Genomic DNA, 13,774 nt, shown 5'->3' with positions numbered 1-13,774 from the left:
CGTTTTAACCTGTTGAGCTGTGGCCTTACAACTACACCTTAATGGGATGTTGCTGTGGTCGAATCTGCCATTTCCTCTCCCCTACCAAGCTCTACGATGCCCTCAAATCCTGGGATCCTGCTCCTGTGAGGGAAATCGCTCCTGCAATGGCCACAGAGACAGCCCTCAGGAACAATGCTCCCTCTAAGCTGTGGAGTCTTGTGAGCAAAACTTCTGCTCTTTGAGCTACTGGCATTAAAGTTCTGAGGGAGCAATTTGGCTGCTGCATAATTAGCTTGCTCTGGGGTCGTCCCTCGTGAGCTAAGACAAAAATGTGTGAGCCGGAGGCTAAAAAACAGTGAGCTAGCTCACATTAACTCAATTTAAAGGGACTGCTGCTCAGGAATTTTCTCCCCCTTCCACATTCCCCAGTCCCATAGCTAGCTTACAAAAGTCCAACTTCTGCCAAATCTGGAAGGAAGGAACAGGGAGATGGATGTCTGCCTTTTCCTGGCCCCCTGATTCCAAGTGTGCCACCCATCCCCACATAGCTGTTCACTTCCTTCCCTGAACCACTCTGCTCTTGTTGGCACCACTCACTGGCATGCCCCTCCTTTCTGAAGGCCTTGAGACACAACGTGCCACACTGCAAGGCCAGCAGCTTTCCACAAACCACTCTGCCAGGAGTAGAGAACCTCACACCATCACTACTGCTCCAGCAGAAGCAAAAGAGAAGGAGAGGAGAGATGAGTTTATGCCAGGCTTCGAAGTACCTGGGATGAAGAGAGAAGCCACACAAACCAGTCTGGCTGGCAACTGAATCCTAAGAGTTGGATTTGGGTATGTAGCTGACCTCTGCTTTTGCTGACTGATCTGAGGGTGCCTCAAGAGCCAGTCTGGTGTAGTGGTTAAAAGCAGCAGATTGTAATCTGGGAGAACCAGGTTCGATTCCCCACATGAAGCCAGCTGAGTGATCTTGGGCCAGTCACAGTTCTCTCAGAGCTCTCTCAGCCACATCTACTTCACAGGGTGTCTTGTGCTGGGGAGAGGAAGGGAAGGAGATTGTAAACTGCTCTGAGACTCTGAGCGAAGTGTGGGCTATCAATCCAACTCTTCTTTGTCTTCTGCAAGGAAGGACGCCAAAGTACAACAGTACAAATAGTTTATTTCCCTTTAGAAAAGGACATGAAAAACTAACATCTTTCTCTACAAAGCTGTGATTTGGCAGTGATGAGAGACAAGGGGAAGGGCATGGAGGAGTTGCTGCCTTTGCACCAGACCGTGCAGAAAGCCGGCAACAGAGGCCAGACTTCCTCTGTACCTCCACAACACACAGCTCCCTCCAAGAAGCAAGGGAAAGGGCGATTGGGACCAGTCTCCCTGCTTTGCAGCACACCTGGCCAGAGGTGGGATGCACCTCTTGGCCTACAGGGGGGGCCTTTGAACAAGGCCCAGCACCATTACTAGACACCCCCACAGGAGGTCCCAGAACACCCCTTGCCACAGGCAGAGCTTGGAGCATTCCCCCCTCCGGTGACTCAGGCAAGCAACAGGAGCACTGCTGGTGACCCTAAGGCTAATTGAGGCTCAGAGTTCAGTAAGGTGATGCCGGCCAATCAGGGAGCTGCACCAGGAGGGCTGAGGAAGACTGGCTGGTCCTTTGTGTGCTACATACAAGTGGTGCTGGAGATGGCAAGGATGGCGGTGTCCAAGCTGATCTTAGAAAAGCGTCCCTGGAGGCAGGCAGCTGTTGGGGTGACCACTTCCCATGGCTGCCTCTGACTGGAACTGTGTGACTGGGGAGCTCCCAAACGCAAGGCACCCCTCATCTGAAACACAGATGGGTGAGAGCACAGGTGCTGAGAAGAGTGAGACATGCTGGGAGGGGGGAAAGGATGCTGAGCCATGGAAAGTGGGGCAATCAAGCAAGGGGAGCCAGAGACCTCTTTTACCTGTTGTGGGCTGGCCACCCTCCTCCGTGCAGCTTGGTGCAAAGAAAAAAAAGAGACATGTCTAAGCAGCAGAAACCCCCCCGCCACCACCACATAGATGCAGGTGGCCTCACTCCTGCAGTCACAACTGAGCACCATCCCTGCCAACGTCCAGGGGGGAGCCAGCATGGTGTATTGGTTAAGAGCAATGGACTGTCACCTGGAGAGCTGAGTTTGAGTCCCCCCTCCTCCTCCACATGAAGCCAGCTGGGTGACTTTGGACCAGTCACAGCTCTCTCTCAGAACTCTCTCAGACCCACTTACCACACAAGGTGCCTGTTGTAGGGGGAGGAAGGGAAGGTGATTGTAAGTCGCTTTGAATCTTAAGGTAGAGAAAAGCAGGACATAAAAACCAATGCTGCTACTACTACGATAGCTATAACACAGTTTTCTTGCTAGTGGGGACCCAAAGCAGCTTACAACATTTTCCCTTCTTCCTTTTCATTCTCACAACCACAACCCTGTGAGGTCGGTTAGGCCGAGAGAGTGGCTGGCCAAAGGCCACTCAGGCAAGCTTACGTGGCAGAGTGCTGCGGCCTCTCACCTACCTGGAAAAAGTTTCCGGGAGATCACCTTCCTCTTCCTCCTCTTCCTCTTCATCATCATCCTAGCACCAGAAGGGGGAAAAAAAGCACAGGGGCCACAGGTAAAGCCTCAAGCCTCCTCCCTAAGGCCTCAGGAATCCACCACCTATGTAGCCAGGGACAAGGGAGGCATCAGTCCACTGAGGCCCTCGCTCCTGCTTTGTTGACTACACAGTTCCATACCTCAAAGTTTGCCTTGAAGGGGGGGCTACCCATGGGTGACCTGACTGGCTGGCAAGGGCTTTCCATGGGGCAGAGCGTACTCAGCGGGTGCTCCTGCCTGGAACCTGGAACGAGATCAGGAAAGGGAGGGGACCCTTTTTTCATTGTTTGGAAGATAGTAACTCATGCCTGATCTAGAACGGAATGCCCCTGAGCATATCAGGAGTCCCCACCCCCTCCTTCCTGAATAACTCAAAGCTTGTTCTACCCATTTGAGATCAGGAGGTTGGAAATTAAGCTCCCATCTCTGGACTTCACTTGGCCCAACCTGGAAAAGGACAAGCCAACGACAGTGAGATGGGGTCAGAAGGACAGGCCCTGAGGGAAATTTAGTGGAGCCACTGATGTTGCATCAGGGCTCTGCCTCACCAGGGAGAAAAGGAGACCCCCCCCCCGTCTCACCCCAGAAAGGACAGGTGGGTTCCTACCTGCCTGTGCAGCCTCCCAAAGATCCAGGGCTACCTGGAAGGCCTGTGCCACAGTCAGTGTCACAGCTTGGGCCTAGATGTTGGAAGAGAAGGCACAGGTGACTGAGAAGGCAGACAACCTGGAAACAGCCCTGGGATAGAAGGGCGGGTGGGGCGGGAGGCAGGCAGAAGCAACGGGTCAGGCAGAAAACCATGACACTGAAGCCACCCCAGGAGCCAGCCAGCCAGCCAGCCTGCACCATCTTATCCAGACAGCATGTGGGAGGGCAGTCGAGTCAAAGAGAAGCCCTAGTCCAGCGCTGGGAACCAGCCTTCTTCTGTCCCCAGCCCCTACTGTCCCCCCAAGAGGAACACAGTCCAGAGTGGAGCTTACAATCTTCTTCTTGGGCGACAAAAAAGCATGGCACTCGAGTGCTCCACTCTGCGAGTTCTGTGCTACATAGGCAAAGACCTTGTTCTGCAGCTTGTCCGTGGTGCAATAGGAAATCCTAGGGGGAGAGAGCATGAAAGGGGCATGTTAGCATGGGCAAGGGAAACGGGCACCCCATGCCAAAAGCAGGAGAGACCCATGAGCAGCAGTGACAGGGGATTCACGGCATATGCAAGAGTCCACATGCAAAAGCCACAGGTCACACACTGTCCACAGCCAAGAGAATAAAAGCTAGCCAGCATGCGTCTCTCCTCTCAACAGAAGGTCTGGGATCAGAGATCAGCCATTCTGCAGGTAGACAGAAAACACACCCCTCCCCAAAATGAGCAGGTTGGGTTAAATATAAATCCAGTAGCACCTTAAAGATTAACAGCCTTCATTCTAGTAGAAGCTTTTACAAATCAGAGCTTGCTTTATCAAATGGACCTTAGACTCCCAAAAGCTGAGGAGAGGGGCTGTGGCTCAGTGGCAGAGCACCTGCTTGGCATGCAGAAGGACCCAGGTTTAATCCCCTGCATCTCCGGCTTGAAAGGATCGGAGGTAAATTGCATGAAAGAGCTAGAGAACTGCTGGCCGTCAGAACAGACAGTACTGACACTGATGGATCAAAGTTCTGATTCCATCTGAGGCAGCTTCATGTGTTCAGCCTTCTGCTAACAGACTCCTGTTTAATGTTGCTGCAACAGAGTAACATAACTGCTCCTCTAGAATTCCGGTAGGTGGGAAGTGCATGCAAGGACTGGCGGCAGAGACCCAAGGTGGCTTTCTCACATTTCTCCTCTTTGAGGGAGGCTCACGGCCAGGCCTGTGTGTTCTGGAGCCTTCCCTTCGGGCTTTGGGTTTTGGTAAAGCATAACTTGAGGCTTTGTTGGATATATTCAATCCTGCTTGAGACCTGCTGTTAGCCACCAAACCAGTAGTTTTTCAAGGCTTTCGATACAAGGAGAACCAGGGCGAGTGATGGATAGCTGCCCATCTCTTTCTGGCTCTGAGGGACACTGCCTGCATGCACACACACACACCCTTCAGCAGTTTTCCCCCAGGGGATGCCCTCTTCTCTAGTGCTGCACCTGTAGATGGAGACATTTTCAATGGTCTCCTTTGTCTCGGCATCCTGCAGAGAAAGGCCGCGGGGCGAGACAGTCAGAATCACCTTCTGGAACTTCTTGGGTCCCACTCGAGCCTGGAGACAGGAAGAAGAACCGTGGGAAGAAAGCCACAGCCTTGTGCTCATTAGCATGCCCCTTTGTCAGTCATTCTGACAGCCAGCTGCAGCACCACATACTGCTCAAGGTAGAGGGAGGGTGAGTGTAGGGCCTGATCCCTGCTTTCAACAGGCTCCAGAGAAGGTAGCCACCTGACAGCAGGGATCCAGGCTGATTTCCTCCCCACAGTAGAAAAGAGAACATAAGAACTTAAGAGAAGGGCCAGTGGCCCATCCAGTCCGTGTCACACAGCAGCCAAAAAACCCCCAGGTGCCATAAGGAGGTCCATCAGTGGGGCCAGGACACTAGAAGCCCTCCCACTGTTGCCCCCCCAAGCACCAAGAATACAGAGCATCACTTGCCCCAGACAGAGAGTTCCATCAGTAAGCTGTGGCTAATAGCCACTGATGGACCTCTGCTCCATAAATTTATCCAGTCCCCACTTGAAGCTGTCTATGCTTGTAGCCACCACCACCTCCTGTGGCAGTGAATTCCATGCCTTAATCACCCTTTGAGTGAAGAAGTTCTTCCTTTTATCCATTCTAACCTGACTGTAATTTAATTGAGTGTCCACAAGTTCTTGTATTGTGAGAAAGGGAGAAAAGTACTGGTGAAAAAAAAAAGAGTCCAGTAGCACCTTAAAGACTAGCAAAATTTGCAGTAAGATATGAGCTTTCACGAGTCACTGCTCGCTTCTTCGGATGCAGCTAGAATATGAGTCCTCCTATCCTATATACAGGGAAGTGGAGTGATTTCAGACACCAAATGACATTAGCAAGCAAATGACAACAGAAGGTGTGATATATCTACTACCTCTGTGCATATGACTCCTCATCCAATCACACCTTCTATTGTCATTTGCCTGCTAATGTCATTTGGTATCTGAAATCACTCTGCCTTCCAATATATAGGGCAGACGGACTCACATTCTAGTTGCATCTGAAGAAGTGAGCAGTGATTCACAAAAGGTCAGACCCTGCCACAAATTTTGTTAGTCTTTAAGGTGCCACTGGGCTCTTGCTCTTTCCTGTTACTACAGACAGACTAACATCTTGATCTTCTTCCCCACAGTTCCCTGAGAAGGCCAAGTGTTCAACCTCCCCAGTCATAGTGACTCTCTGCACTTCTTCTCTCTATGAGCCAGCGCTCTGAAAGGCACAGAAGACCAGTCAAATGCTGGCAGAGGAAGGGAGGGCAGAGTGGCAAAGGAGCAACTTTCCTTGGCCTGCTTTAGTGCTGCAGTGGTTCAACCTCCCCACAGTGGTACCACCTCCCCCAGGCTCTCTTCGAGGCAGCCACAAACAACCTACCATGGCAATGATCCGGTGGATGGCTGCGGTTGCCATGTCCTCCCCTTTAGGCTTCTCCACCAGTGTCATGCCCAGGTACTTGAGGGCAAACCCCATGCCCTCCAGGAGGGGCTCGCGCATGTCAGTCCAGGTCTCTGGGAGTTCTGCAACAGAAGGTCGAGCAGGGAGAGAGGAGCACAAGAAATGCCATTCGGAACCGTTCTCTACTTATTTATTTACATATTTAGACCTTGCTTTTCTCCTCAAGTGGCCCCATGGAGCAGAGTGGTAAAGCAGCAGTACTGCAGTGCTGTGGTCTGAACTCTCTGCTCACGACCTGAGTTCAATTCCGGCCCAAGGTAGCCGGCCCAAGGTTGACTCAGCCTTCCATCCTTCCGGAGTCAGTAAAATGAGTACCCAGCTTGCTGGGGGGAAAGCGTAGATGACTGGGGAAGGCGATGGCAAACCACCCTGTAAAAAGGTCTGCCGTGAAAACGCTGCGAAAGCAACATCACCCCAGAGTCGGAAACGACTGGTGCTTGCACAGGGGACCTTTCCTTTCCCCTCAATGGGAACCCTAAGCTGCTTATGACATCATTCTCCCCTCCTTCTGCCTCCATCTTCACAACCATTAGGTTAGGCTGAGAGAGAGTGTCTGGCCCAAGGTTACCCAAGAAGCTTCCACAGCAGATGGGGAATTCAAACTTGGATTTCTAAGATCATTGTCTGACTCTCTACCACTCCACAGCACTGGCTCTCTAAATAATACACCGGTAGATCTTTACACCACTGCCTATGGACCCTGATTCATATAATGTTATTTATAATCTCATCTCCAAGAAACAAAACATGTTAATTGCAATTCACTGAATCACTCTCTCACCCTGTTGCACCCAAGAGATGTAGCCACAAGTAACTTTAGCAGGACCGGAGCCACGGACTCTAATATTCTAGGGAACATGTCTAGTCTCAAATATTATTTAAGACACTTTTAGTCCACCTTTATTCTAAAAAGGACTTCAGGAAAGATATGATTATATTTTTTAAAATACTACAGAATAAAACATATTAAAATCTACACATTAACCAAAAACATCAGATGACCACAATACCTTTATCTACTGAAGACCTAGCTAAACAATTCGGTCTTACATCATTTTTGGAACAAAAATAATGTGGGGGGCCTTCCTTCATTTTTTTTTGGGGGGGGGTGGTATTTTTGTAGTTTTATGTGCCCATGCATGTGTGAGTGTGCATCTGAAGTCATGGTGACTTCTGGTGACTGACCCCTACTTGGGGGCCTGGAGGATATTCAGAGAGGTGGTTGAATAAATCCTGCTCATGCCTCCTGACTGCTGGTATTCCAAGGAGGTCTTCCATCCAAGTATTTGCCAGAGCCAGCCCTGTTTAGCTTCCGAGATCTGACAAGATTGCCCTGATCTGGATAGCCCAGGCAGGCCCAATGTGGGGGCCTCCCTGACCTGCACAGAAAGGCTGTTCAACCACTCAGGAACCACCACAGAAAAGACTCTGTAGAAGGCAGATGCAGATCTAATCTGCCCATATGACAGCACTTTGAGGCTCAAATTAGACAAGGCATTCTGGCTCAAGATTGTCTCAAAGTCTAACATGATCTGTGGGAAGCAAAGCTCCCAAGTGTGCCAGAGCCCAGTGTGGATCAGGACCATGGCTCAGAGGGAGGCTTTCTTAACCCAAAACAGTCTGGAGGGACACTATTTGCTCCATGGGGAGGGGTTGCACAATCCAATCTAACTTGTTTCAAAATGTTCTGTCTAGTTTGTGCCTAAGTAGGCTGATGAGTGAAGCTGTTAACCTGGGGTATATTGTCAAAGAAAGGGCTTAAATTTCCCAGCCTACTTTAATGCTCTCAGTCTGGGCATCCTTCCTGTTTCATATCAAAACTCACAGCAACTTTGCCCATGTCTGGAATTCTTCAGATGGATGGATGGATGGATGGATGGATGGAAGGAAGGAAGGAAGGAAGGAAGGAAGGAAGGAAGGAAGGAAGGAAGGAAGGAAGGAAGGAAGGAAGCTAGCTTCAACTTTAAATGCATTCTCCAAGCCATCGGCTGGCTTGGCTTGGAGAAGTAATGTAGAGAGATAAATGTCTTCTCCAAGCTGGCTGATGAGGCAGTGGGGGCTTGGAGAGCCACACAATATGTGTGAAAGAGCCACATGTGGCTCCCGAGCCACAGTTTGGCCACCCCTGGTTTAGCCTCACCCTTGCAGAAGCCCAAGAGTTGATTCAGAAAGGGGATAGAGGCAACAACACAAATACATTCCACAGATGGTGCCACTGCCTAGATCAATGGTAGGACACTCTTGGCACATGTGCTACATGGTGATGCTCCAGGCCTTTTTGTTCAGCCCTGCAGCTCCCTTGTTGCCCCTGAAAAAAAATCAAGCCAGGCTGGCACAGCTTTCCTCTTAATGCACTTCATGGAAGGGCCTGCCTGAGGAGGGCAGCTCAACCCACCGAAGCCCAAGTACCACTGGGCTCCGTGACCTCTCTGGACAATCTCTTGCACCAGTCCATTGCAGAATCATTGCATATGTTATTGAAGAGTTAATGCCTGAAACTCCTTTCATTCCAGTCTCCTTTACCTTTTGCGTTCTGCACATCATAGGCATTATTTTGAATTTTAAACAGCCTTGAATGCAAGGGCAGGAAGGCATAAGAACATAAGAGAAGCCATGTTGGATCAGGCCAATGGCCCAACCAGTCCAACACTCTGTGTCACACAGTGGCCAAAAAACCCAAGTGCCATCAGGAGGTTCACCGGTGGGGCTAGAAGCCCTCCCATTGTGCCCCCCCCAAACACCAATAATACAGAGCATCACTGCCCCAGACAGAGAGTACCAACAATACGCTGTGGCTAATAGCCCCTGGTGGACCTCTGCTCCATATACTTATCCAATCCCCTCTTGAAGCTGTCTATGCTTGTAGCCGCTGCCACCTCCTATGGCAGTGAAGACATGTATCAAATACATAAATTTGCTAGATTCAACTCCAGTAGCACCTTACAAAACAACAGGATCTTGGGGGTATAAGCTTCTGAGAGCCCAAGTTCCTTTTCAAAAACATATCCCAAAAAACTCTGGTTGGTTCCCAAGATACTATTGGATTCAAACCTAGCTGTTCTGATGCAGACCAACATAGCTACCCTCTGAAACTAGATACATAAATCTGGCACTCAGGCAAAAAGAAAGAAAGAAAGAAAGAAAGAAAGAAAGAAAGAAAGAAAGAAAGAAAGAAAGAAAGAAAGAAAGAAAGAAAGAAAGAAAGAAAGAAAGAAAGAAAGAAAGAAAGACCCTCTTGCCCAGCCTTGCCCTACAAACTATATACAGAGAGTGTGTTATGCTTCATGGAAGCGAGCCTAGATATGTACTGCTCTAGCCTTAAGTAAAAATGTGGGGAAGAGCTGCTTGCATGAATGACAAGCAGTGTTCTGGGGCAGTTGGAATCTGCTGAAGTCAATTACGGAAATTCAATTACAGTGCGGCGTTCTCCCTTTGTCTCCAATATGATCTTAGAAACTCTGTTGGTGGTTACTAAAATACTACCGAAATTAATAGGTTAGAACTAATCTATGTTTATCCTTCACTTCTTCTGCTGCATCCACACAGCTGCTTGGTTGTTCCTGGGGCTTCAAACCAGAGCGGTGTTTTTCAGAGCATCCACGTGACATTGCCCATCCTCCCCAAGCTATCCACATTCCAGGTTTCCTCCTGCTTTGCTCCAGTCTTTCCCAAACCTGCTCTGCTATAATCTTTCCAGTCCAAGTAGGGTTGCTCACCACCTGGACAGGAAGGTGTTCATCAACCAACGTGATACAGATGCTAAAGAGTCAGACTACAATCTGTGAAACCCAGATGTGAACCCCCTACTCTGCCATGGAAACCTGCTGAGTGACCTTGGGCCAGTCACGCTCTCTCAGCCTAACCTCCCTCACAAGACTGAAATGAAGTCAAAAGACTTCCGGCTAAATATTAGAAAGAACTTCCTGACAGAGTGGTTCCTCAGTGCAACAGGCTTCCTCAGGTGGTGGGCTCTCCTTCCTTGGAGGTTTTTAAACACAGGCTAGAGAGCTATCTGAAAGCAATGCTGATTCTGTGAATTCTGTAGAATTATATAAAAAACTTTGAGGTGTTTACATGTGGATCTCTTGATAAAGATACTTGATCAAAACGGGAGGTATAACAATCAACATTCTGTTGCTCATTTTTATGCACATTTGGAAAATTTATATTCACACACACTGTATGTTGTACATTGTCAATATTATTTCCTTGTAAGCCTAGACTTGTTATTGAGTATATAAAGAGCCCTGCAGCGCAGAGTGGTAAACTGGAGTATTGCAGTCCAAGCTCTGCTCATGACCTGAATTCGATTCCAGCAGAAGCTGGGTTCAGGTAGCCGGCTTAAGGTTGACTTAGTCTTCCATCCTTCCCAGGTCGGTAAAACGAGTACCCAGCTTGCTGGGGGAAAAGTACAGATGACTGGGAAGGCAATGGCAAACCACCCCATAAAAAGTCTGCCGTAAAAACGTCGTGATGAAATGTCACCCCAGAGTTGGAAAAGACTGGTGCTTACACAGGGGGACTACCTTTACCTTTATACAGATACCTTTTGTATTTATTTGAATTAGCATTTATATTGTAGCATAAAGCTTTTCTTGTGGTGTATCTATATAAATGTTTTGCATACTTTTGGGTGATGTTTTCATTGAGCAAGGGAGATAATTGGTATTTCGTTTAGTTAGGCAGATAACTGGTGTTTTTTGGCTGCTTTGCTTTTTCTCCGTTCTTGTATTTTCCTTGATTCTGTGAATGAGGCAGATCATGAGGAGGAGGGCAGAAAGGGTTGCATCAGTGCTTAATTCTTGTGGCCCCTTCTTACACACCCAAGGAAATGCTATTTATCACTTTGGGGTCAGGCAGCAATTTTTCTCCAGGTCAGTTTGGCAAGGGATCCTGGAGGGTTTTTTTGCCATCTTCTAGGCATGGAACAGGTGTCACTGGGTGTGTGTGGGGGGAGGTATTTTCCATGCATTGTGCAGAGGATTGGACTAGATGACCTTCATAGATGACTTTGAAGATTTTTTTGAGGTTGAAACAGAGTCGAGGAGAATGATGTAAGCCACTTAAGGTCCCACTGGGAGAAAGGCAGGATATCAATAAATAGATAAATTTCTCAAACTGCTGACCACTTCAGCAGCATTTCACTGCCACCAGCCCATAACAGCTGCCATTTCCCCCACGGGGCTGTGGGAGGCCATCTGGACAGTTAAAAAACCTTTAGTTACCATATTGCTACAGCATTAGACTACATTGATATAAAACTACTTTTTTAAACATGCTGGCAAAAAAGCCCTCAGGTGATGCTGGGCAGGAGGAGGGAGATGTAAGAAAGCCAAGCAAAGTGGGTTGGAACTGCCATGGGAATGGGAACATGTTGGGCTGGCCCTGCCACTAGGCAAACTAGACAATTGTCTAGGGCACTGGCCTCCAAGGGGCACCAAACTGGGCACCCCATGTGACTCAGTGACGTTATCAGTGCTGGAATCACTTGCACCTGCTGGAATGGCCTTGGGTCAGCCATAGCTCTGGCAGAAGTTGTCCTTGAAAGGGCAGCTGCTGTGAGAGCCCTCTCCAGCCCCGCCCACCTCACAGGGTGTTTGTTGTGGGGGAGGAAGGTAAGGAGATTGTGAGCCGCTCTGAGACTCTTCGGAGTGGAGGGCGGGATATAAATCCATCGTCGTCATCGTCGTCTTCTTCTTCTTCTCACCAGAAGTTAGCCTTGCCTAGGATGCCAAATCGTCTAGGGCCAGCCCTGGGAACGTGTCATTTCTGCTGTGAGTGTCTCTGCATTGGGAACGGCTGTGAGTTCAGAACAGACATCCTGCACTGTGTGGATGCTGCTTTCATCATTATTTCAATATTTAAACAGAACACCTTCTGCGTTTGCTTCTTCTGTAAAGTTTAAGCAAACTTTGCCTTCTTTCCCAGTTTAAAAATACTGGGAATAATTAACTCCTCAGCATTTTGTCTGATGAAGTCTGCTTAAGAGCATACGAAAGCTTACATTCTGAATAAAACGTAGTTGGTCTTAAAGGTGCACTTGTCTACTGCTTTGTTCTATAACTCCTCAGTGGTTCCTTCTCTGCAACCCACATTGTCATTCACTTCTTCCAGAGAGTAAGCAACTGCTCCTGAGAAGTGCATGATGCTCTCCTGCTGAATGTGGAGCATGAACACCTCACGTTGTCTTCTGTATCTGTGTCAGCCTGGCTTCCCTTCACCTGCATTCCTGACTGCCTCACACATTCCATGTGAGGCATAAATATTCATGGCCCAGAATGAGGACAGCGCCGATTTCTGGGGCAGGCAATTGCCATATGTTTCTCCTCTAGGAGACTTTCAGAGAATCGGCAGCAGCCCCAACCCACAGTTCAATAAGGCTTCCGGGCAGAGTGCGAACAGAAGGGAGACCCAGCTTACACAATACCTAAGAAACATGTCCTGGTAGCAGTTTTTTTAGCAAACTGATATTATGAATAATGTTATGCATATAGCACCATCAGCATGCAGAGTGCTTATGCAAAGCAATTTCCCCTTGCAATTCCAACCCTAAGCCAGCCTGCTGTCTAATTTGCCACATATAAGATCACAAGCAGAAAACCCCCTTCTGTAATCTCTCTGCCTTGTTCTTGCACCTCTGAAAAACCTTATCCATAGAGGGAGCAGCCATCAGGAGGTGGGGCAGCCATTCCGCCCAACAGAAGGCAACCCAATATTCCCAGCCACTCTGGGTCTGCCTTCCTGGACTCCACCATGTCCAGGATACAGGAGTGGACATAGGAACACCCATCAGGAGCGAATACTTAGGCAGGCTGTTTTCTCTCTTGGGAGGGCTTCCGTCCGGGCCGCTAGCTCTTGTAAAGCAACCATTTGCTTGCCTCCTTCTCCGACATGTCTAGCCAAGAGACACGAGGTTAAAGGGGGGGCTCAACAGGTGCACAACTGGCAAGACCGACTGGAGGAGGAAATCACAGCAAAGCCTAGCCTGAGCAGCATTCCTCTCCCCCCCTCCCCCCAAAAAATCTGGTAACTCAGCAACAAAGGAGAGGAAGGGAGCTGGCGGAGCGATTCTGTTTTTATCCCGCAGCCTCCCTAGAGAGGGGACCGGTGGGGCGCGCCGAGGAGGATGCCACTCGCTCAGCATCCCGTCTCCCAGCAACCGCTCCCACTGCTGCTGCTGCTCCACCGCCGGATGGATCACCCGCCTCCGTCCCTCCGAGCTCTGCTTCCACCCGACCGTCGCAGGCATCGCTTTCCACCCTTTTACTCACGTTGCCGGTGTCGGCGGAGGCGGGAGACGCCCAAGCGATGCCGCGCCAGACTGGGGCTCCTGAGCACAGCCCGTCCCGCCGCTCGCAGCGCCTCCATCGGGGAAACCAAGAGGAGAAAGGCGACAGGGCTGGGGCGGGGCCTCGGCTGAGGGGGCGGGGCTTTGTCTGGCTCCTCAGCCGACCCTCCTCCTTCGCTTCGAGGGCGACGACAGAGCATGCGCCTCTAGCAGCGCTCCTGGTCCCGCCCCGCCCCGCCTCTAGGAGAGAGGATCA

At 49.7% G+C, this 13,774-nt stretch overlaps 1 protein-coding gene across 2 annotated transcripts; it reads right to left on the bottom strand.

Moving 5' to 3' along the window:
* Positions 1-1,124: 1,124 nt before the first annotated feature.
* LOC132580523 (low density lipoprotein receptor adapter protein 1-like) lies at positions 1,125-13,737 on the bottom strand. 2 transcript variants are annotated; one of them, XM_060251372.1, is made up of 9 exons: positions 13,502-13,737; positions 6,150-6,292; positions 4,705-4,817; positions 3,578-3,692; positions 3,205-3,277; positions 2,738-2,841; positions 2,519-2,577; positions 1,932-1,963; positions 1,125-1,808 (listed from the first exon to the last, which is right to left on the bottom strand). In XM_060251372.1, exons 1-9 carry the CDS (start codon positions 13,716-13,718, stop codon positions 1,699-1,701), a joined length of 966 nt encoding a protein of 321 aa, XP_060107355.1. In that variant the 5' UTR covers positions 13,719-13,737; the 3' UTR covers positions 1,125-1,698. The 2 variants fall into 2 exon arrangements, with proteins under 2 accessions (XP_060107355.1, XP_060107365.1); XM_060251382.1 differs by lacking the exon at positions 1,932-1,963.
* Between the last annotated feature and the right edge of the window lie 37 nt (positions 13,738-13,774).

Source organism: Heteronotia binoei, chromosome 1 (genome assembly GCF_032191835.1).
Source record: "Heteronotia binoei isolate CCM8104 ecotype False Entrance Well chromosome 1, APGP_CSIRO_Hbin_v1, whole genome shotgun sequence".
Classification (NCBI taxonomy): domain Eukaryota; kingdom Metazoa; phylum Chordata; class Lepidosauria; order Squamata; family Gekkonidae; genus Heteronotia; species Heteronotia binoei.
Note: the sequence above shows the minus strand (reverse complement) of the source record. Positions and strands in the feature narration are given on the sequence as shown.